A 24282-nucleotide genomic window follows, 5' to 3' on the forward strand; every position below is an offset into this window, starting at 1 on the left:
CATGACCTGACACCTGATAATCAGCTCATTAGAAGTGAGCTCCATGCATGAATTGTGTTGACATGATTCCTAGACAGTGTTCATTGGTCCCTACTCCCTAAGCAGGGGAAATCTGTTGAAGTTTACCTCACTATGGAATAGGGCTGCACGATGTGTCGTTTAAGCATCGATATCGCAATGTACGAATCCACGATAGTCATAATCGCAGGATGTGCGATGTAGGCTGTTGTAGTTGATCTGTTATTCATTAACTGGACGGCCCTTGACGAATGTGATTCGTGGATTGATTGCACAGCTTAACCATCATAGAGTGAAAGTTTATCATTTGCATGTGTTTTTAAGTCCTGTCAGTTTATAAGGAACTCTCGCAGACTATCTTAACTTGCAAAATAAATTTTTAATAGCACAACATTTCAGTCACAGTGTGGCCAAAACGTTGTGCTATTAAAAATTTATTTTGCAAGTTAAGATAGTGTGCGGGAGTTCCTTATATGTTGACACGACCTACCAGGTCTTTTTTTCCTACGCACCTATTACTTACAGGTGTGCAATGGAGTTCATTCACTAAATCCTGTCAGTTTAACAGGGCAGAGAGAGAGAGAGCACGCGAGAGTGAGCGAGAGAGAGAGAGCGTGTGAATGAGCGCACAAGAGAGAAAGAGAGAGCGTAAGAAAGCGCGTAAGAGAGACGAGAGAGAGAGAGAGAGAGAGAGAGAGAGAGAGAGAGAGAGAGAGGAGCGAGTGAACAAACAACAAGAGCGCTGTCATGTTCTCTCTCCCTCGCGCATATTAATCAATTGATGGTGATGGTGTCTTTTGATTTTAAATCTTTGTTTTTAAGCAAATATGCACAATACATTGCCATTGCATTGTAATATTTTATTTCATTTCAGCGTTTTTGTGTTTCATTAAACTGTATTAAGTAGACAGTATATCAGTGTTGTACCAGCCATTTGGCCACTGTCTTGAAGAACCCATATCAGTCGCAAAATTTAAATACCCTTTTCATCTCTTTCTCCTTCTATCTATCTCAGTAGTGATAGGATCTCATAATCATCTTGTCTGTTTTTCTCGCTATTTGTATTCTGTCCTCACTGGGTGATCAATATGTAATCCTAACAGCAATGTTGCGCTATGGATCTTATGTGTTCTCTTACATCTTTGCATGATATCTGGATACACTCAGTTAGGCCTCTTTAGAATACAGTATGGGCGTAAACTGCTTTTGTAATGTCTAGTGCAATATTCTATTTGTGACATTTTAAAGCTGATATCAAGTCACATCTGTCAGTTACACTCAACCTATTACATCGATTTTACACACATTCTTCTGTGGAGGTGTTAAAATATGAGGAAATATTTTTATTATTACTTCTTAATCCTTTTTAAGGTGTACATAAATTAAGCAAAATATGTCCTGGTTGTTTACCTGGTTATTTTATATTGATGATCCATTTAGAACAAGGAATACTTGGGTAAAAAGGACATACAGGCCTATAGGCTATAAAAAAATATTCTGAAATATTCTCTTAAGAGTTTGTTTACACAGACTTTATAATTATTTATTATAAGATATAAGATAAGATATATTAATTAAAATTCTACAATCAAAGAAAGTTAATTTTTGAAGTAATTATTAATATAAAATGCTACATTTCATTTCATTTTTTCTTTGTATTAATGAGACTCCAAGGCAAAGTAAGAGTGACTGGATAGTATGGAGAGGAAAAATATTAATCCTCTTCTCTTTCAGACTTTTCTCATGAGGTTTGTTGCTAAAATGCCTGTTAAGAGAGGAAGTGAAAAACTAAGGCTCTTTGGGACCCCCATGGCAGTTGAGACTTGACGGGCAGATAATTGTCAACCAGAGGAAGGTCAATTTCGCTGTGTTTCAAGAGCAACTGCCCTCAAGCCGGCTCTGGCCTTCTTAGATCATTCTTTGAGAACAATGTCTTAGGCTGGCTTGAAGCTAATGCCTTCTCAAAACCTATTAGTTTTGGAAAATGATTTTCTCTAGAGGGCCATAGTCTGTGTTGATGGATTCTCTGGATTTATGTTGTGCAGGCAACAGGCTGATTATTTTACGTCTCCAGAACTAAAGTCTGGCCTTTGATGATGTTTATTGTGGAAAAGAGCTGCGATTACAACCAGAATAGACTTTGTGATACATTGCGTTATGATTGACAAGCCGCAGTGATTTAAATTGGGCTGATTTTAGACGAGTCAGATATTTTAGCATTAGAAGAGATGAGACCATTACTTTTTGGAAATAGAAAAGCAAATTGGAAAAAGGATGGTCCTGTGAGGAGCATGCAGACACACTACCCTCCCGATCAATTCTATTGTTTCCTTTTACCGTGTGTCATATTTTATAAACTCCAGCAGTAAATGGATATGGCGAGGTCAGTAATGATCTTATTTTTCCACATTTGTGTGCATGACAGCTCTGTGAGAGACCCCAAATGTCTGGGATCATGCTGAGAGGGGATGCTTATTTGTTTCTTTTTGCAAAGAAAAGTGCTATCATTGAGGAAAAGAGAGGTAAGAAAAATGCCACACCTCTCTATACCCCTGCCTTCTTGTTTTTCTCTTTTTACAGGGAGAATGAATAGCCAGTTTTGCTGTGCTGATAATCAACTTGTAATAGCTTGTAATTTTAGTGTCTAAATCTGGATCCCTCAAGAGGTTTAAATCAAGTGCATGAAAGCTGAGATGTACAAAATGATTTATGAGGATGATTATTCCTCTTAATCTTGAGTGACTGAGGGAGATTAATAGTCTGACCTACTGCCCGCTTTCAGCTGCCTCTCTAGAGTTTATTAACTTAATACCAGGCCTAGATTGCATGACTATATTGTACTCTCATGAGTAACACATCCATGTCTAACTTTCATAAGGTTTCAGGCATGATAAAAACACAAACATGGTTAGTAGTCTGGGGTGCCTGCAGAATTTAATCTCAGGGTACACAATGAAACCCCACCATGCCCCTATTTCAGTAAGTCTCAGATCATTAGACTTTTGAGTGTGATATAACAAGTCAGGAAAAATTCCATATGATGTAACTACTCTAAACTTTATTCAAATGAATTACTTTAATATAGGTGCTAAAATATCAATTAAAAATCCATTAACATTCAAATGTTTGGGAACAGTGATAATTTTATATATCTTAAATGTATTTGTTTCCAACTAAATCCTAATTTGTTCCTGCTAAGTATTTAGCATACATTATAAACCCTCAGAAGTCATTCTAGTATGCTGATCATTAATATCAAAATGAAAACAGTTCTATCATGACAACTCTCTGAAGATTTTAGCATGGTAATGGATATTACAATGTTAATGTATTTGGTCTTGGTGGAATAGATCTGTTACACTGTTGAATTGCTGCTGCTGTTGGTTATTGCTGTTGGAGATTATTGCTGCTGCTGCAAAGCAAGTATAAGAACTTGCTACTGCCAATACATGTTGTTAAGCCAATCTGCCAAAACGACAAGTTCTGGAAAATGCCACTTTATGATGTAATAGTGTGGCTAAAACCACCTCTGCAGAGGAAGTTCAATGCCTACTTCGACACTAGTGCCTTTAAGCCCCGCCCACTGATTTGCGAATGTGGTGTAAATAACGATAGAGGCAAATGCAGATCTACACAGAAACCAAATGATAAAGATGGCTCCGAAGATAACAAGCTGTGCAGTGTCAAATTGGAAAAATTAGGAAAGAGTTGATTTACTCTGAACTTGGTCCTTTTTTCACTTAATTTTACCACATATTAATTTATAAACAAAGCACAATTCGATGCAGGATTTTGCAGGTCATCTGATATGTACTGAGAATTTATGCTTTTTTAACCACAGCAGAAATCACAGCAGCATCCATCTGTGAAGGCCGTAAGCTGTCAATCATGCTCTGCTAGCCAACAAACTGTTAGCAAGTCATACCAGTGGACATTTACTTCCGAGTCTGCAATCTGCCATGCCTATTCAAACAAAGTGTTCCGATGAGGAAAAAATAACCTATTACTTCTATATTATGATGTTTTTTGATGTAAAAATCTTGATAACATTATAAGTGGACCTCAAAGAACAGTACACAATATAGAGTTTCTACATCTAGAGTTTCATGACAGCATTGGTGCTTCTTAATATATATATATATATATATATATATATATATATATATATATATATATATATATATATATATATATATATATTTTTTTTTTTTTCTCATTTTATTTTAATTGGATGTTTAACATTATAAATGTCAGTTTAAGCAATTTAATGCAAATCTTGACCTCAAACCTTTGAACGGTAGTGTAAATCTAAAAACATTTTGAAAGTAATAATCACAAGTAGGCTCACTTGTATGTATGGAAATGTAAGGAAAATGTTTTTCTGTGTACTTTTTTCTTGATGGTTATTCCAAATGAAATTTTAGAGTCATTAAAATTACACTTTTGTTGAAAGCAAGATAATATCAAGATGAAAGCAAAGAGAACATGAACATGAACTAAGAATCACATGTGTTTTAAATTAGCTAGATTTTGAAAAGAAATTTTCTTTTTTTCAATCATGGACATTCATAGTATATCACTGTGTGTGTGTGTGTGTGTGTGTGTCAGTGACCCTAAAAGAAGCTTAAATGTCAGTAAACATTATTTTTTTCCCTCTCATCATTTCAGTGTATCTCTTTGTTTCAGTGCAAGACAGAGGACAGAGAGTAGCGGCACACTGGATCTCTCACAGAACAGCAAAGCAAGAGGCTGAAACAGCATTTAAGGTAAGACTATAGGTAACTATAGGTAATAATAGGTAATAACAAAAAAAATAATAGGTAATAGTAATAAAAAAAATCACTACATAAATATTTTGTATATGACATAAAATATTCATCAGTTTTATTCATGCAAACTGTCAGGATACTCCACACTAGGCAGACATTTAGTTAGATTATGTACTAAAGACACATTGTAAACTGTGGTATGCTGTGGAATAATTTTGTTTGTGGATTTCGGCATTGTGGCAAAAGTTTTTTGTGCTTTGTAATCTTCAACATAGTGATTTTTTCTTTATGAAGATGGTCAAGCCAATGTCATACAGGCCAGTCCATTGGGTACTTAGATAGATGTAGTCAATGCCTCTTGCAGCTGGCGGTGGCTGCATCAGTGCCAGAAAGGAGCTCCTGATATGCACCCTAGGGTTCTGGTTCTTGTTATCTGAGTTATGAAAGCTTGTAGAGAAACTCTGTTGGTGTGTATTTTAGACTCTTCCATTATGAGGAAGGCCTGTAATCCAGACAGACCCTTGTGTTTGGTCGCTGCAGGTGTTCTAACATTCAGAGTTTCTAACAAGCAACTAAACAGCTTTTCCTTCATGTTTTCTTGGAGGAGCTTGATGATTCTGCCTGCCTTCTGAAGGATTTAAAAGAGGCTTCTCTTTTGTTTGAGTCAATGACAACAATGTGGGGTTTCAGTCGATTGTTCTGAACTTGACTCCTTCTGTGTCAAGTTGTCACATGATGACCATTCATTGGTGACAGTTCTGGAGTGTAGCCTGGAGTAACCTTCTACTCATTCTTACTATTCTCTTCAACATTTGGATGTTTTTTTTAAAAAAACATATGGTTATAATGTAGCTTATTTATCAGCCACCCAGCCACCATTATCTCCATTTGTCTATATTAGCCACTGACAATCTTATGTAAATATTACATAACACACACACACACACACACACACACACACACACACACACACACACACACACACACACACACACACACACACACACATATATATATATATATATATATATATATAAAATCCATAAAGTTCAATAGCTTGACCTGACCATTCCCATTGGCTGCTTTAAAGTCACAGCCCTCTCTACTAAAGTTTTCCACACTGAATTTCATGTGCTGTAATACATGGCTACACATGAGTGACTGTTGTTTTGCCACTGATGCTGACTGTTGATTTGGTGTCAACTTCTTAACATTTTTCATGGAAATGATAAGATTAGTCATTTAACTGGAACATGAATTGCTTTATATGGCACAACAAAACAAACAGATATTCGTTGGCGATTTCCTGCTACAGTGACTGTTGCCAATGCACCAAGAACAGAGCTCGGCTTTATGCAGATGAGGACCAAAGTGACAACTACTAGTGTGAGCAAGGAGAATCTAGAAACCAACAGCTCGTAGGCTCTGTGATCTCAAGCCATTTATTAGCTGTAAGTGTGAACTCAGCTTTGTCCTTTCATCCTCAACCCCTGAGGTTTCTCATAGGCTCTCATGTTCCCTTAATAGCTGTCTTCAAATTTTGACAAATATTGTGCACTCACTCACAGGCCATGATAATCTGGACCTTTGATTGAACTTCTGGCTTTTCTGGCGATGATGTAATGAGTCACTGTGCTTCTTGGGGTTTGGCTGAATTCATGTTAAGCAGATGTAATTTTATGTGCTGAAACAAAGACACACACTTTTGGAGCTTGGCTAAATTCATGCTAGGCAGATGTTATTTTATGCACTGAAACAAAGACACACACACACACACACACACACTCGTTTTGGAGATTGTCTGAATGCATATTAGGCAGATGTAATTTTTTGTGCACTGAAACAAAGACACACACACAGACACTTTTCCCTAAGGAAGGGGGCAGTGGAACAGAAAAAATGTTAGCTACTTATGGCGCAGTTGCGTTCGATCTTTCACAGGCTGTGCTGATTTAAATCTAACGGTTCTGTTGTGTTTGTGTCGCGAGTTCAGTGACGCATGTAACAAAGTTTCTTACCAGCTAATCACTGATCAGCAGTGTGTACACGTCACATCTTGGTAATGGTACGGTGGAACTTCAACCGAGGAGGTACTGAAAAAAGTACCAGGTACCAGGTACTGTACCCAGTGGAAAACCCCCCAAAAGTGAACCATACCGAACCATACCGTGCTGTACCATGTAGTGGAAAAGTGCCATTATGGCAAAAGAAAATCACTCTGGCTTTTTGTGTCACCAAGCATTGAGCATATGGTTTAGATTTTCCATTTTGTTTTCCAAATTCCCCCATACTGATATGTGTATATTAGGGCTGTCAAAATGGCTGAAAAGCTAAATTCGAATTTTGCAATTAATCTAATTATATTCACATTTTAAAATGCATAATTTCAGTTATGGTGAAAAAAAGCTTTTGGCTTCTTTTCTGAGGCTACAAGAGGGCGCATTGAGCAAAATGTTACTAATGCATGTTTACTCCAAAGCACTGGAATAAATGACTGTGGAAAAAAGTGGGGGAAAACCCAACATAAAGTCTCAAGATATGTTTTTAAAAAGTCACGTTAATTTTACATGGCTTTCTAAAAATGCGTCTCTGTTGTGCGAGACGCGAGTGCAATGGTAATAGATTTAGAGGCCAGACTCCTGCCCTTTTGTGGACGTACCATTTTATTTGTCTTAACATAGATAAAATAGACATTTTTGAACACAAAAACTAATTTAAACATAATAAACACATACTAAAAACCAATAATACAAATAACTGTGATTTTCCTTCCATTCGTCAGTCTTTAAACACATACAACAATAGTTCCTCTTCGGGAACTCGAGCTGCGTCGTAGCGCTTTTGGGGAACGCCTTTGGCAAGAACAACTCTGAATATCGTGTGCAATCAGTTCAATGGAAGAGCGTGACGTCACGGACGGGGTGACGTAGCGACCAGGAAGCTATAAAGGCACGTGTCACGCAGCTGGCCTCAGCTTCGCGTCTTTCAGCAAGCGCTCTGTGTGTGCATGTTCATAAGTCTGTCTTGTAAGTCTTATTTACTGTTGTCTGTCCAGCATTATTAGACTAAGATGCCTAAGTCTAAAGCAAAGACCAGACATTTGAAGGGCGAAACCAAATCGCGCTATAAACTGTGTGTTCCTCCATGCCAGCGCTACATCACGGCTGGAGACACACATGATTTATGCGTGGTTTGCCTGGGGTCGAAGAACGCTGAGTCAGCTCTCGAGGGAGCTGACTGTCCGCATTGTGAACGATTGCCAATGCGGACGCTTCGATCCCGGAGGGCTCTCTTTGAGGAGGGAGCCTTCGCCAGCGTTCCCCGCGGCTCTGGCCCCGCTTCTGCTGAGGCAGAGCGGCTGCTGCACTCGTGGGGTTCGCAGGTGGATCTGGCAGAGGGAATGGAGACGGGCCAGTCCTTATCTCCTTCCTCATCTGCTAGATCAGGCGCCCAAACCCTGGGATCGGAAGCACGCTCGTCGGTTTCTTCCCCCCAGGGCGAGGGGTCGACACTCCACCTCTCTTCGTCTGATGAGATGGATGTGGAGACAGTTGATAGGGATTCGCCACCCCTTTCGCCCCAGTATGAGGAGCTGCTGAAGGTGGTTACTCGCGCAGTCGAGAAGTTAAAAATAGACTGGCCCCCACAGAAAAAACATGAACCGCAGAGAAGTAAACTCGATGAGCGGTATCTCAGGCCCAGACAACCACCTCCAGCCCGGAGCCTTCCCTTTTTTCCCGACCTCCATGACGAAATAGCGAGGTCGTGGAAACACCCATATTCCACCCGTCTCTTCGGCCCTGATTCACAATATTATGGAAATGTGACAGGGCTCGATGAGCGTGGTTACAGAGCGATGCCACGGGTCGAACAGACGCTTGCGGGCTATCTGTCACCCGGTTCGGCATCGTCTCTGAAGGCTCCGGCCTTGCCTACAAAAGCATTAAGAACAACATCAACATTAGTGGGCAAGGGCTATGTGGCAGCAGGTCAGGCAGGGGCGTGCCTTCACACCATGGCCGTCCTTCAAGCATATCAGGCTGACCTGCTGAGAGATGTAGACGAGGGAGAGGGGATCAAGTCCGACGATATTGCAGAGCTTAGACGGACCGCTGATCTCTCCCTCCGCGCCACCAAAGAGACCGCTCGCGCGATTGGGCGGTCTATGGCAGCCTTGGTGGCCGCGGAGAGGCATTTATGGCTGAACCTGTCCCAAATAAAAGATCGTGACAGGTTCTGCCTCCTGGACGCCCCGCTCCAAGCCTCGGGCCTGTTCGGCGACACATTCAATACTGTCGTCGACAGGTTCCAGGAGGCCCGTAAGCAGGCGGCGGCGTTCCAGAGTTTCCTCCCTCGTCGCTCTTGTGGGTTATCTGGACGGGAGATACTCACGCCACTAGCAGGCTCCTCATACCGTGAGGCTCAAAAGCAGAGCTCTGAGTCGGGGGCTCCTAGATTAAAATCTGATCTTCGTACAGTTATCGAAGCTATGAAGTCCTCGACAAAGAGGTCCTGACGCCAATATCCCAGTGACCTCGAGGGTAGCCCCTACGGGGTCAGAGCGGTATCCACCTCGTTATACGGTGCCCGCCTCTCACCGGTACCCTCTGGAGGCCGGTCTGCCAACCCTGCCGGTGCTTCAGGGCGCAGCGGTCTCCCGTGAGCGTCCCTCCCAGTTATTTCCGCCCGTGAGCGTAGCGGAGCTGGGAAGCTCGCCTCCCCTTCGGGGGCCTCTTACACCAGAGATCAGTCTCGAGAGACTGATTCCCTTAGTACATTTTCGAGCAGCGTGGAAACTTCTGCCAAATGTATCTCAATGGGTCCTGCACACAGTAGAAAGAGACTATGCTATTCAATTCGGCCGTCCACCGCCTTGATTCAATGGGGTTACACCGACAGTCGTCGGCCCCCAGCAGGCTCTGGTTATGGAACAAGAAGTGAATACCCTATTAAGGAAGGAGGCCATCGAGGTGGTCCCTCCTCTAGACAGGGAATCCGGGTTCTACAGCCGGTATTTCATAGTTCCAAAGAAGGATGGGGGGTTGCGTCCGATCTTAGACCTACGTCAGTTAAACCTCTCAGTTATGTCACTGAAGTTCAAAATGCTTACTGTCAAACAGGTTGTAGCTCAAATCAGATCCGAGGACTGGTTTGTCACAATAGATCTCAAAGATGCATACTTCCACATATCCATCCTTCCACAACACAGGAAGTTTCTGAGGTTCGCTTTCGGGGGCAAAGCTTATCAATATCGAGTACTTCCCTTCGGCCTTGCACTCTCACCCCGCACGTTCACGAAATGTGTAGATGCGGCTCTGGTACCCCTCCGTATGCAGGGCATCCGCATTCTAAATTATATCGACGATTGGTTGATTTTAGCTCAATCAGAGCAGATGGCGGTTCGACATCGAGGTGTCGTTCTCGCCCATATGGGGGAGCTGGGTTTGAGACTGAATGCCAAGAAGAGTGTACTTTCTCCAGTTCAGAGAACCACCTATCTAGGCATAGTATGGGATTCGACCACGATGCAGGCACGTATGTCTCCTGCTCGGATCGAGTCGATCCTCACATCAGTCAAGAGAGTCAGAGAAGGCCAGTCATTCACTGTGAAGCAGTTTCAGAGACTGTTAGGGCTCATGGCAGCTGCGTCCAACGTGATACCTTTTGGTCTCCTGCACATGAGGCCCCTTCAGTGTTGGCTCAAGACCAAGGGGTTTTCCCCAAGGGGAAATCCTTTCCGAACTATTCAGGTCACGCGGCGATGCCTTCGTGCCTTAGACATATGGAAGAAACCTTGGTTCTTGAATCAGGGCCCGGTGTTGGGAGCTCTTGGTCGCCGTGTAACGCTAGCGACAGATGCGTCCCTCACCGGTTGGGGTGCGGTCATGAGTGGCCACCATGCCCGCGGTCTGTGGAGCGGTTGCCATCTGACATGGCACATCAATTGTCTAGAAATGCTAGCAGTATATCGAGCTTTAAAATATTTCCTCCCAGACCTGAGAGGCTGTCATGTGTTAGTGCGCACCGACAACACAGCGGTCAATCACCAGGGGGGTCTGCGTTCACGCCCCTTGTACAAGCTGGTGCACCAGATCCTCCTGTGGTCCCAGGGCAAACTCCTCTCGCTAAGAGCAGTGTATATTCCTGGGCGATTGAATGTGGGAGCAGACATGCTGTCGAGACAGGGGCCGAGGCCCGTGGAATGGATTCTTCATCCCGAGGTGGTGAAGCAGATATGGCAAATATTTGGCAAAGCTCAGGTGGACCTCTTCGCGACTCGAGAGACATCGCAATGTCCCCTCTGGTTCTCTCTAGTTCACCCAGCTCCACTGGGACTAGATGCCATGGCACAGACTTGGCCGAGGCTTCGTCTGTATGCCTTTCCCCCCATCGCTCTGCTCCTGGGAGTTCTGGCGAGAGTACGCCGGGACGGGGTCCGTCTGTTGTTAGTAGCCCCGTTCTGGCCGGGCCGAGTATGGTTCGCAGATCTGATTTCTCTCCTCGACGGCTCTCCATGGCAGATTCCGATCAGGACAGATCTACTCTCTCAGGCGCAGGGCAAAATAATTCACCCTCGCCTGGAGTTGTGGAAGCTGTGGGTGTGGTCCCTGAGGGGGCACATCTGTTAGCAGCTGGTCTCTCAACCGAGGTTGTTGAGACCCTACTCCAATCCAGAGCTCCCTCTACGAGGAAACTGTACGCCCTAAAGTGGAAACTCTTCACTTCATGGTGCAGAGATCGCCACCTTGACCCTGTTAACTGCCCAGTTGGTACAGTTCTGGAGTTTTTACAAGCTAGGCTCTCTGCGGGGTTAACCCACTCCACCTTAAAGGTGTACGTGGCGGCCATAGCTGCTTACCACGTCCCTTTCAGTGACCAGTCACTGGGTAGACACCCCCTAGTTACACGTTTCCTCCCAGGTGCACTGAGGCTGAGACCTCCAGTACGGTCCCGTATTCCCCCATGGGATTTGGTTGTGGTGTTAGAGGCTCTCTGCAAAGCTCCATTCGAGCCAATTCAAGAAATCTCAGACAGACATCTGACACTTAAGATTGCCCTATTACTGGCTATTACCTCTCTAAAGAGAGTTGGAGATCTTCAGGCCCTCTCGGTGGCCCCTAACTATCTAGACTTTGCCCCTGGTATGGCCAAAGCATTTCTTTACCCTCGAGCGGTTTACATTCCTAAAGTTCCCTCTGTCACACCACAACCTGTCGTACTGCAGGCCTTCTGTCCTCCTCCCTTTCGGGAGCCAGACCAGGTGAAGCTAAATTGTATGTGTCCAGTGCGAGCATTGGACGCATACATCCACAGAGCTGCCCTGTGGAGAAAGTCTGACCAATTGCTTGTATGCTATGGTCCTCCTAAAAAGGGTTCTCCTGCCTCTAAGTAGACCCCTAGCCGTTGGATAGTCGAGGCTATCAACGTCTCCTATGAGTCATCTGGTCTTCCCCTTCCTTTGGGAGCCAAGGCTCACTCTACACGGAGTATGGCTGCCTCTAAGGCCTTTTTAGCAGGTGTGTCCCTCTTGGACATCTGCAACGCTGCGGGGTGGTCCACGCCCTCTACATTCGCCAGATTTTACAATCTCGATATGCGAGCCGCTCCTGGCTCTTCTGTCCTCTCGTCCTAAGCTGTGCTCTTCGGATACACACTAGGCAGGGCCTTGGTAGTCTGGCAGCGTTGGCACATCGTTCCCCAAAAGCGCTACGACGCAGCTCGAGTTCCCAAAGAGGAACGTCCCTAGGTTACGTATGTAACCCTAGTTCCTCGAGGGAACGAGACGCTGCGTCGCCGAGCCATACTCCCGGCACCCCTGTCTGCGCTTGCTTCCCTACTCGAAGCTGAGGCCAGCTGTGTGGCACGTGCCTTTATAGCTTCCTGGTCGCTATGTCACCCCGTCTGTGACGTCACGCTCTTCCATTGAACTGATTGCACATGATATTCAGAGTTGTTCTTGCCAAAGGCGTTCCCCAAAAGCGCTACGACGCAGCGTCTCGTTCCCTCGAGGAACTAGGGTTACATACGTAACCTAGGGACGGTTTGCCTGACTTCAAGCACAGTGTGCCGTTGCAGCGGCAACGTTGATGTCATAAGTGGGTGGTGCTCAGTCGCTTGGTTTCGCCAGCACCAACAGAAAGACTGACCATGCCAAACACTTCTGACAAGCAACAAATGAATACATAAGACATTAACAAAACAGAATGCATGTGTTATGCAATATGTGTGATCGGGATGAAACTGGAACAGGGAAATGTAGTGTGTGAAACTGCCATGGGCTGTCAAGATGGCGTGTGCACCCGCTTGGCTGGCAACCAAACAGAGGTGAAGGGAAATTCAGAGTGGTGTGTGTGTGTGTGTGTGTGCTGTACCCAGCACGGATATCTACTTCATCACAAAAAGGCAACATTTCTTGAAATGGCCAAGATTTACAGCAAGTATACAGAATATACTGTAACAATCAATGTTAATGTAATATGTACTGTATACATAACTGTGAGTTTCACAATAAGAAATACAAAAGTCAATATAATTTGTGCTGTTCCCAGAGAAGAAGTGGCCCAGAACTTGAAAAAGCATTATTTTTATAATGCGAGAAGTCCTTAGATCTTTCTGATCTGAAAAATAAATGTTATCCTTTCAAAACTGGGAGATGGATAAACAAGGGAAGGAATGAGAGACTAAAGGAAGACTATGAAAAAACCTGAGCTTCAATTAATCATAGCACCTGGCAAATTTTGTATAGAGCATATTTAGTTGTGTTGTTTCTGTTATGTATTTTTCTAATGCCAAAGTTAATTTAGTTTTAATTCCACCTTGGAGTAAGTAATCAATACTCAGAAAACTAGACTTGAGGTAAAGAAGTTAACGTAATGCCAAATGTTTGGTGTTTTACATTCTATGTAGAATTTAATTTAGTAGAAATACGACATCTAACAGAGAGAATACTTTCAGAGTTCAGTCAGAGAGCAAGAGCCAAAAGAATGAGAGTGGAAAGTTACACGGGAGGACGCCCTTTAAAACAAAAATAAGCACTTTTGACACCCGCAATCCTGTAAGGATTTAGATTTGTTTCTCCTCACCCTACGTTCCTCTTTCTTCTCTCCTCTATCTCTCTCTGGCTTTCACTCTCAATCATTCTCTCCTCCCTTTCATTCGCCTCTCCATCACAGTCACTCTCTGTATGGCTCTATCTTTTTTATTCCATCCTTCTAACTCACTCTCCCCCTGTCCTTTCTCAACTTCCAGAGGCATTTTTTCTGTCTCTTGTCTCCAGTTTTGCTCTGAAAGTGTTTTACTTTTTGACCTCCTGAAGTAAAACCAACATTTGAATTGAAGTGAACAGAGTCTGAAGTCCCACTTTAAGTGAAGTAGTTGAAGTTGCTGCTGAATTTGCAGCCATGATGGAATAGGCTCATTTGTTTTAGGACGTAGGTGCCCAAGATGAACCTGCCTGGCATTTGGGTCATGCTCACAAGTAGGTGAATACGTGTTCCTTGTATAAAAATACCTGGTTTAATAGGATTTTTTTGTGTGTTTGTTTGTGAGTGTGTGCTAGTCCGAAGGTAGGTCGGTGTGTTAAAGAATTGATAAGCCACATAATAAGACAGTCTGGCACAGTCCACATGCTCCAACTGAAAGTCGCCTTCGTGGTTTATATAAAATGATGTAGAGAATTTAGAAAAGCAGCACTGAATGCTCAGACATACACACACCCAAACATCGGCACACAAAACAGCATCATTCAAAAACTAGCTCAGACATGGCCATTTTTATTTTTTAACAATGTTTATTCATTCACTGTTGTTTTGTTGGACAGATGAGTCACTTTCAGTGAGAGGTGGATGTGCGTGAGGACGACTGGCCAAAAATATATTCCTTTTAATGATTATTTTGGAGGACATCAGAGTTTTAATTAAAGTAAAGATAGGTTATTATGTTGTGAGTCATTTTTCATTCATAAACAGTCTGGAGGAATGCTCAAATGTTCAGAAATTCAGAGGTTTTGTAAGGAAAATGTGAAAAAATGTGTGTATTTAAGAAATCATAGTATGCCTTCTGCTTTCTGGGCCAGTGTCAGATTTAAGTGAGTGTATGTTCATGATTGTGTGTTTGTTTGTGTGTTTCCCCTACTGTGAAGCTCAGTCTGAATTGTAAGTCTTTGAATGTATTTTCACTTAGGTTCTTCAGTGCCATTATTCTTAAAGACACTGAAAAAGTTTTTGAACAGTAAGACTTTTCATGATTATACCTGACATGAATTTTTGCTGGATTTTAAAATCAGTAACAACTCTACATATATTTGAAAACTTCTTAAGAATTTTAGAAAAATTGCAGTTCTTAGAAACTTTCTTGAGAAATGTGTTCTTTCTTAAGAGGACTTTCGTGGAAAAAATATTGAGTAACACTTTAGAATAGGGAACACTTATTCACTATTAACTACGACTTTTCCCTCAATAAATTCCTAATTTGCTGCTTATTAATAGTTAGTAAGTTAGTTGAGTTTAGGCATTGGGTAGGATTAGGGATGTAGAATAAGGTCATGTAGAAGTTTGTTTTTGTTCTTTGTTTGGGGTAAAAAAAAAGTTTGAAAAGGCTGAGCAACTTTATACAGTTTCCAAACATGCCTTCACCCCCGCGCTGCTGGAGGCGGTGTATAGATTAATGTAAACATATGTCGCGACGCTTGCACGTATCCCTAAACAAAACATTGATACAATAAAGAAGTGTAGGCAATCTAGGTGTGAGACTTGCACCAATGGTCAGAATATTATAGACAAAAGAATCATGATTACCAGCAGTTCAGCATCAAGTATCATGTTTGCAATACAAAATAACCATTCCATTTCCATAATCAGTCCTTTATAGAAAGTGTGAATATCTCATAGTCAGAAAACTTTAGCATGATTTGGAAAAACAAAACAAAACACTGGAGTCAGTTTGTTACTTTATTTTATTAGTGTTCATTTATTTTATTAAACTGGATAAATTGTTACACTTCTTTTATATTTTTAATGTGGTGTCACGATTTACTTTTGATAATAACAAAGGTTTATTATTGTATGTTCGTTTGGCATTACATTTACTGTATACCCTTTAAATTCGCTTATTGAAAGAACAACAACTACAGCCGCAGCAGTAGGCTAACATTTATTTGAAACACATGTATTTGGTACTTGCTACCTTTTATCTTTACTATTTCCTTTTCTGGCTTTGGAAAACTTTTCTCGGATGTTTCTCTGTGTCGCTTTTTGCATAACTCTAGGTAGTCGACACCAAGCTTCGTTGCAATTTCTTTCTAGGAATTAAATGTTTTCTCTGAAATTTTAAAGTCTGTCTGCAAACTATCATACAGGTGTGGATATATTTGTGGCAGCTATTCGACACTCCAGTGTATTAATTTCGCTAGTGATTGGCGCCTTAGGGCATTAATATGTGCTTAATTAGTTCTAATAAATGGATAATATTTTAGGAATATGCGTGCTATTACACATTTTCTTTAAAGTGTATATACATACACACACACACACACACACACACACACACACACACACACACACACACACACACACACACACACACACACACATATATATATATATATATATATATATATATATATATATAAATATTCAGATATTTCCGATAAACCTACCTCATCATGTAAAACCAACATGACATGTCAGTCAGAAATTCTCTTCCTGTAAAAGCAGACAGTTCTTGGCCAGAATACACTAAAGAAGATCAGTAGTCAGGGTCAGTAGCCTGAGATTGAGTCCTAAGATAAATATAGAACATTAACCTCTATCAAAATCCCTTATTTGATGGCCAGGGGGCATTGGTTTGAACCATCGGGATGTATTCCCCCAAATCATCTTTGCTGTGTCTCTTCTTCAACATAGTCACACATGAAGAATGAGCGATGCTGAGTCCTCCAGGATGGAATGTTATGAGGAGACTGTGGTAAATTTGATCTGGTGCACACAACTCCCTTAATGGTAGTGAGCTTTTATATATATATATATATATATATATATATATATATATATATATATATATATATATATATATATATATATATATATATATATATATATATAAATTCCTCATAGCTGATTCCAAATCTCTCATAGCCGTTCTTACTCCAAAAGCTGATAACTCCCCTATAAAAGGTCTCATATGTGTTGCGCCTGGAAGCTCAATAATTTCTAACCCCCATTAGTCAAAATGTGTCCAGTAAGTTCAAAGGAAAATGCATGGACAAAGAAATACAGTTACCAAGAATTTGCTTCCTTAACCAAGTGAATATGAAACTAGGACAATTTGTCACATTGAGGAGTGAGTGGATTTAATGTGAAATCACATTTTCTTTGATTCCCTCGGCTGATGTAAACACACATTCATGAGGTTCCTCTCTGGTCCCAGTCTACTATTATGTGCTATCATGGTTTCATCTCTGAAAAATATGTCATGTTTTTTAAACCTGTCAGAATATTTACCCGAGCAAAGCACAAGTTGGCATTCTGTGAAGCAGGCTGTGTGAAAAAGAGAGTGTTAAAGTACATCAAATTTGAATGCATCTCTATACCTTCAATGATTTAAACCATCTCACATGGCAGGACATTATTCTCAGCCCCTCCAGCTCTCATTGCTGCATCCAGAATTCATTATTGCAGTGTGGAATTGCCTAACCTGACATGCATTGATACAGATCATTACATCATTTGGAAGAGTAATAGCAAGAATAAGGAGGGTTTGAAAGTCAACACTGTAAAATTTTTAAAGGGATACAGTGGCTCACATTTAGTTCACCCATTTGACTGACTGACTTCCATGAAACACAAAAGGAGAAGTTTGCTCTTTTCCATACAATGATAGTGAATGAGAATGGATTCTGGCAAGCTCCAAAAAAAGACTAAAAACAGCCATTAGAGCTTGATAATAGTGATTAATATGAACTATATTCAAAGTCTTCTGAAGCCATATGATAAGGCTGTGTGACAAACAATCTGAAATTTATTTCAGCACTCAAATTTCTTTTGGTTTTACAGTATTTTCAAGCTTGAGACGTCATTTTTTGCAGCGATGCAAAATGTTATTGGTTTTAATCTTCAAAAGCTAAGGCTGAGGGGATATATATATACAATTCTTACAGGTTTGGAAGCATAAAGATGAATAGCTATTCCTTTAAATTTTTATTTTATGTTCTATTGTGTATGAAAATGTTTAGCTGATATGCATGCTTTGGCACAAATACAAAGTCCCAGTATGGTGCAGTCTTTCACAACACTACAAGCTTGCAGCCCAGCATGAGCTCTGGGATTGCAGATACCACGCGCCTGAGTGCCCACCTCCCTGGCTTTGTGTTGCTCTTCCATTTATCATTCAGATGTAATCATGTCAACAGAGGAACAACTGATTCCCCTCATATAAATATTTAAACTGAGGTGATGAAGTGTCTGGAGAGGTGTCCGAAAGGGTTTGCTTATTTTAAACAATTTAAAGGAAAGATATTTTTATTAGAATAAGGTGTCTGTTTTTGTGTGTTTGTGTGTGTGTGTGTGTGTGTGTGTTTGTGTGCAGAGTGACCTAAACTAAATTGTGTCTGTGTCATAGAGTGCACATAAAACCAACACAAATTAAGCATTTGTCAAGAATGAGATGTTAAACTTTTTGGGTATGCAGACATGTTTTGATTGCTAAGTCTGAGGATCTAAATTCCAATGGCATTACTTGCGAGACTTCCAAAACAGTATGACAACTTCTACACTTCTGTACAATCACTTCTAGCAGTCTATCTTTACGTCTTCATCTTTTATCATCCTGTCTCCCCTTTTCTACCATCCATTTCTTCCGTGTCCTCTGACATCTTCTCTCATCCCTTCACCTGTCTCTTTGACAGCAGCATGAAACTCTTGGGGTTGGTAAGTGATTGCATATTCAGGAAAAGTGACCCCATCCGCAACTCCTCATCTAAACCTTACCCCATTTAATTTGTGAGATGTGAACTCGTCTCAAACCTACTCGTCTTCTCTTGCTTTATTCCATGGAGCTTAACTCCCCCTCAGCCTAGAACATTCTGAAAGATGTCTGTGTGTAGTCCTGTGGTTTCTAATGCATTTCCTTTCTCCAAATAGAAAATATGGCTTTATGTTCCAATAATTTCTCCACAGTTGCATCAGAAACTAGATTTTTACTTGTTATGAAGAATACGTGAGTGGAACTTGCCCATGCAAAAGTTTGCAAGGGTCTTATACAGGGTTGCCAAGACAATTTTTTGGGAAAAAATGCAGTAAAATGTCTCATTTCCAATGATTAGTATGCTTCAGTTCAGTAGGATACACAATTATTTCTGTCTCCATGTCAGAAGTTAGTAAATGGTACAAAAATAGAGAACCGTAATGTTTTGGGACCCTTCCGTTGGGGTACCTAGTTCAGTAATTCGGTACATAATGTTCGGTTACTCTTACTGTAGATCTATGATTGCTTGTGTGCTGAGCTTTTTCACATCATAGTGTGCAAACACAAAAACAAATATATAAGTGTATTTTATAATCTTATATTTTCTCACACATACACTCAGACAATGTGGTGCTTTCCTCTTTGCATATAAATGCTGTTGATTGCTACTTTCCGGCATACACCACGCCTATCAAGTAAGAGTACTGTTGGCAGTGGAAATGCAATCCAGATCAGGGTGTGTCATCCCAAATCATATCGTACTGTACTGTAGTGTTTGGTGGAAATGAGCCATAAGTGGCACCTGCTAAGGTGTTGTGGGTAGTTAGCAGGGTGTTTCTAGGTGGTTAAAAAAAGTCATAAGAGTATTGTAGGGGACTGCGAGGCTGTCACTATGCTAGGGCTACCCCCCAACTAAAGATTTTCCTAGTCGACCAGTTGTTCATTAGTCAACTAATTGCCTGTTTATGATGGTAATTTGATGTGTCGTCATCTTTACCGTCTGCACTTTCATAAGGCTGAGGGACCCAAGAGCCCCTTTCACACTGCCATTCTGGCAAATACACGGATAAAATGTGCCGGCAATTGTTCCCGGGTAGCTAGATTTTGCACTTTCACACTGCCAGTGATAACCCGGGATATGTGCGTGCTTTCACACACAACCCGTAAAGATCCCTTAACGACACATGACATCAGGGCGTGACTGAAGAAAGTATGAGTGGTGACTTGTATGATTTGTGATTTGTGACTTACCTGGCCCATGTAAAAGTTGCCAGGGTTATGTGGGTTGTTGTTAAGGCATTACTTGCAGTTGCTTGAGAGTGTTGCTATTAGGTTGTTACATTTTATAATGAAAATATAAGTGGTGACTTATTTTTTTAATACTCCTGTCCCTGATATATCTCAAGTTCCTCCTTCAGTGTAAGTCAAATTAATTTAGATTTATTGTTTACCAGTTTAGCATGTACCAAGTGAACATTTTATGAATATTTTAAAAAGTAAAAGCACAGATCGCTCCATCTGACCACTCAATTTTAGGCATCATATTTGTCTGTAGCACTAATACTTTTTTGAAAAACCTCTAAACTTTTGAATGAGCAATAACAAGCATAATAGTAATAATTCACAAACGCTTTCACCTTCAAATTACTTTCTCAAAATGTGCTTGCAGCATGATGTTTTACATTTTGATTCATTCTTTTTCACTGCTGCTCCAGTCATTTCATATGTGGTCCCTATAGGGGTACTGTTTATACAACATTTTTTCCAAGCTCTGTAGAACTTCTTACTGATTTTAGTTGCCGCTGGACTAAGAGATTTTCCATTTGTATCGCAGGACTTTTGAATGCTGGAGGGAGGAGTTTGTGTCTACTGATATCTGACTTCTTGGAAAGCATTTACATGGAGGATCAAAGTCCTCAACCTCCTACCCATTTTATCTGCTAGCACAGCTAACCACAAGCAGCAGATGCAGAGCAAACTCATGCTAGATGCTAGCTCTGGCCCTTTGGCTTCAACACTGTTTCTTCTCCTAATGGCAGGGTTTAAGTGTGAAGCTGACTGAGGATTTGACTTCCATATTTTTGAAGTTTTAAAAATCACTGTCAGTAACTTGTAGAATTAGAGGGTTTGAAGTCGACATTAGATCAAAATGTACTATGATGGTTGTGTTGAAATTGATTTCTTGGAATTTTTAGGTGCTCGGTTTTATTTTGATTATAGAAAATAAATGTTATTGCTGTCTTCACAAACCAAATGTTTTTTGTTCTTCACTAGCATTACTCTAATGCATCTCTTAACCTACATTCAGTATGACTAAAATACTTAAGTACTGCTAAAATCAGATACTCTAAGACTTTTACTCAAGTCATTTTGTAATTGGTGACTTGTAACTTGTAATGGAGTCAAGTATGGTTTTCAGGTACTCTTTATACATCTGCCTTGTATATGGGTTGTGTTGCCATTTCTTAATGATTATATTAAGTAATAATACCAAACAACTCAACAAATTATGTTATGACACCAGTTTGTTTTTGACAGAAATGCCATGGATAGCTCTGGTTTTTAAATTGAGTTATATTTCTGTTTCATCAGGACCAGTTCCCAGAGAGAGGGGAGATTCTAGTCTCATCCCAGGACTTGAAATTGGTTCTACACGTTGAACGAAATCAGTAAGTAATCTCTTTAAATAACTAACCCATACATATAATTAAATACAAATGTATCTGATTACAAGGTACTGACATATGGACATTTGCAGAACACCCTCACATGTTCTTTAAAATAACTCTTATTCTGTTTCTTTCACACTTCTTACTAACTAACTGGAAGATTTCATAATTCCCATCTAAGCAGTCGTGAGTGGACTACTCTAAGTAAATAAAAAGCCTTTTTCTTTAAACATTTGAGCATAAGGGTATACTGTACTACTCGAGAAACATTCTAAACCTCAATATACTCCAGACAGATTTTTATTGCAAACTGATTTTTCAGATTGCTATGCAGTTAGCTGTTGAATACATATCCGAATAAATATATTAGCAAAAAAAAAAAAAGATTCTATATCCAGCTAATAAAGAGGAGATTTGGGAGTGGTGCTGAATTAATTTGCGACTGGTAAAACTGTCCAGGAAGTGGAATAATGACTTGAACCGCAGATGTTCTAAGAAATTCTCCATCACCTTCTGATTGTTCTGCCAAAAGCGGAGATGAACCAGTGCAAAAGAGTCACAGTCTGAGTCTGACTGTACTGAAATCCTTCTGGGGATAGATTGCCTTATCCTTCTCAAAAATTGCAGGACCACATTAATGTAACTTGGCAGAGTTAATGTTTATTTTAACCACATATGAACCTTGCTTTCCCTGGGAGTCTTGGCCAGTCTGGTTTTTCAAATGTAGGTCAGAAGAAAGGACACAAGGGCTGACACACATAAACATCGAGCAGCCTGACTGCCTGAGTATTGTTGAAGCTCGAAGGAACCCTCAAAGCAGTCTGGTAGTCTTTTTTGGAGTTTTTACAAGAAAAAGTACTCTCCAAGCAGGTCGAAGTGAAGAAAATGAGGAGAGTCAGGGCATAGAGGGCTGGCATAGAATCTAGATCACAGCCGCATTGTAATGGCCCAGGAAATGGAGGGTAGCTTGAAGAATTTTTAATGAATACACTCAATCTATAGAATAAGCTTTTCTTGAAATAGATAAAAGAAGGTGCATTACTTGAGTGTATATGCCATTTGTCTAATTGCTTCTTTGCATTGCATCTCTTGCAGTGAAGTGCTTTCCACACACAACAAGAAGGAGAGCATACAGAAATGGAAAGGTTATTTTTAGAAGGAAGGGCAGAAGGTGTCTGTTTTGTGTAAAGGGACATTTCAAAAGAAGCAAACCTGTTTTTTGGAGCACCATAGGGCATTTTTTTTTAAATAGAATTTATATATTATAAGCAGTGGTGGATGAAGTACACTGATCAAGTACTTGAGTAAAAGTAAAGATATCCTTAAAAATATTTCACTCCAGAAAAGGTATTAAGTACTCCTTTTAAATTTTATGAAAGTATGAAAGTATTAGATTTTTTAATGTACTTAAGTATTAGAATTAAAAGTACTGAACGCTGAATGGGCATTTATTTTGTAATTTTACAGTTTAGGAATATAAAGTAAAAAGTCCAGTATTACGCGTTGGAATGTTGTGAAGTATAATACTTGAAAAATCTACTTAAATACACTAAGTAAAAATACTTGTTGCTGTCGACCACTGCTTTTTTGTATCTGGAAATTGAATTATCATAGCAAGCAGAGATCTGTCTTGTTGCATTATTTTATTGCTGTTTATGGTTCAGTAATCAAGACAACATCGCACTGACCCTTTTAGTAGGATGAAAAACAACACTAAGCTCACTGACCCATGTTGTGAATCCTTGCAAAGGTTGACATTATAATCAATGTGTAATGTAAATAGTACAGTGAATCCCCTATTTACATTGTGTGTAGTGTAGTGTAGTGTTAAAGTGCTTGGTCTCATTAGCAATGTTTTGGTGAAATTTTCCAGGAAGAAAATGTCAATTGCATTGTCAATTATCTAGCAATGTATGAAGCACAGCTCACTAGAAGTCACTTTTACTTATTAGGTCTTTCGACACATACATGTTTTACAAAAATAAAAAGGACAGCACTTTTAGAGTTCATCCCACTATTTGATGTGAGCATAAGTATTGGAACAGTTGAATTTAAGGTAGAGGTTAAAGATTAAAAGCTAATATTTAGTTGCAGATCCCTTGCATGAAATCAGAGTCTGAAACCCATTGACATCACCAAACTCTTGGTCTTATGCTTTGAAATGCTTTTCCCCAGCCTTTTTATTGCAGCCAATTCCAACTGTTGCTTGTTTTGGGGAATTTCTGTCTTTAGTCTCCTCTTCAGCTGGTGAAATTAATGTTCAATCGGATTTAAGTCTAGAGATTGATTTGGGCAATCTAAGACTTTATTTATTTGTCCTGATAAAGTCCTGGTAGGGTGTTTTGGGTCATTGTCCTGATCCAATATGAAGTGCTTTCTAATGAGTTTGGTGGCATTTTCATGAATATTGGTAGCCAAGATGATTTTGTACCCTTCCAAATTCATTCTGCTGCTGCCATCATAAATTAAGTCATCAATGAAATGAAGATCTCCTGTTCTAAAGACAGCCATGCATGCCCATGCCATGACACCACCTCCACCAAACTTTACAGATGAGGTTGTATGCTTAGGATCATTTGCAGTTCCTTTTTTTTCTCCACACATTTGCTTTCCAATCACTTAGATAAAGGTAAATCTTTGTCTCATCGGTCCATCAACTTAGTTCCAATACTTATGCTCACATCAGATAGGGAGATGAAACTCTAAAAGTGCCGATCTTCTTAGCTGGTAAAACATCTTTGTGTTGAATCACCCAATAATAAAATGTGACATTCTGTAGTTGTGCCTCATATTCATCTTTAAATAATTTTTACAGATTTATTGACTCCACAGCAAACAGACCAATTTTGTCTTTATTGTTCCAA

The 24282-nt window shown here is 40.4% G+C and overlaps 1 protein-coding gene across 1 annotated transcript in view; it reads left to right on the plus strand.

Annotated features, from left to right (window-relative positions):
* LOC128016627 (disintegrin and metalloproteinase domain-containing protein 33) overlaps window positions 1-24282 on the plus strand; it is a 92692-nt gene that overhangs the window by 8338 nt on the left and 60072 nt on the right. The window contains exons 2-3 of the mRNA XM_052601291.1: window positions 4705-4784; window positions 21342-21418. Coding sequence (XP_052457251.1) covers window positions 4705-4784; window positions 21342-21418 — 157 coding nt within the window. The remainder of the gene's footprint in view (window positions 1-4704; window positions 4785-21341; window positions 21419-24282) is intronic.

The sequence above is a fragment of the Carassius gibelio genome, chromosome A7, assembly GCF_023724105.1.
Source record: "Carassius gibelio isolate Cgi1373 ecotype wild population from Czech Republic chromosome A7, carGib1.2-hapl.c, whole genome shotgun sequence".
Taxonomy (NCBI): Eukaryota; Metazoa; Chordata; class Actinopteri; order Cypriniformes; family Cyprinidae; genus Carassius; species Carassius gibelio.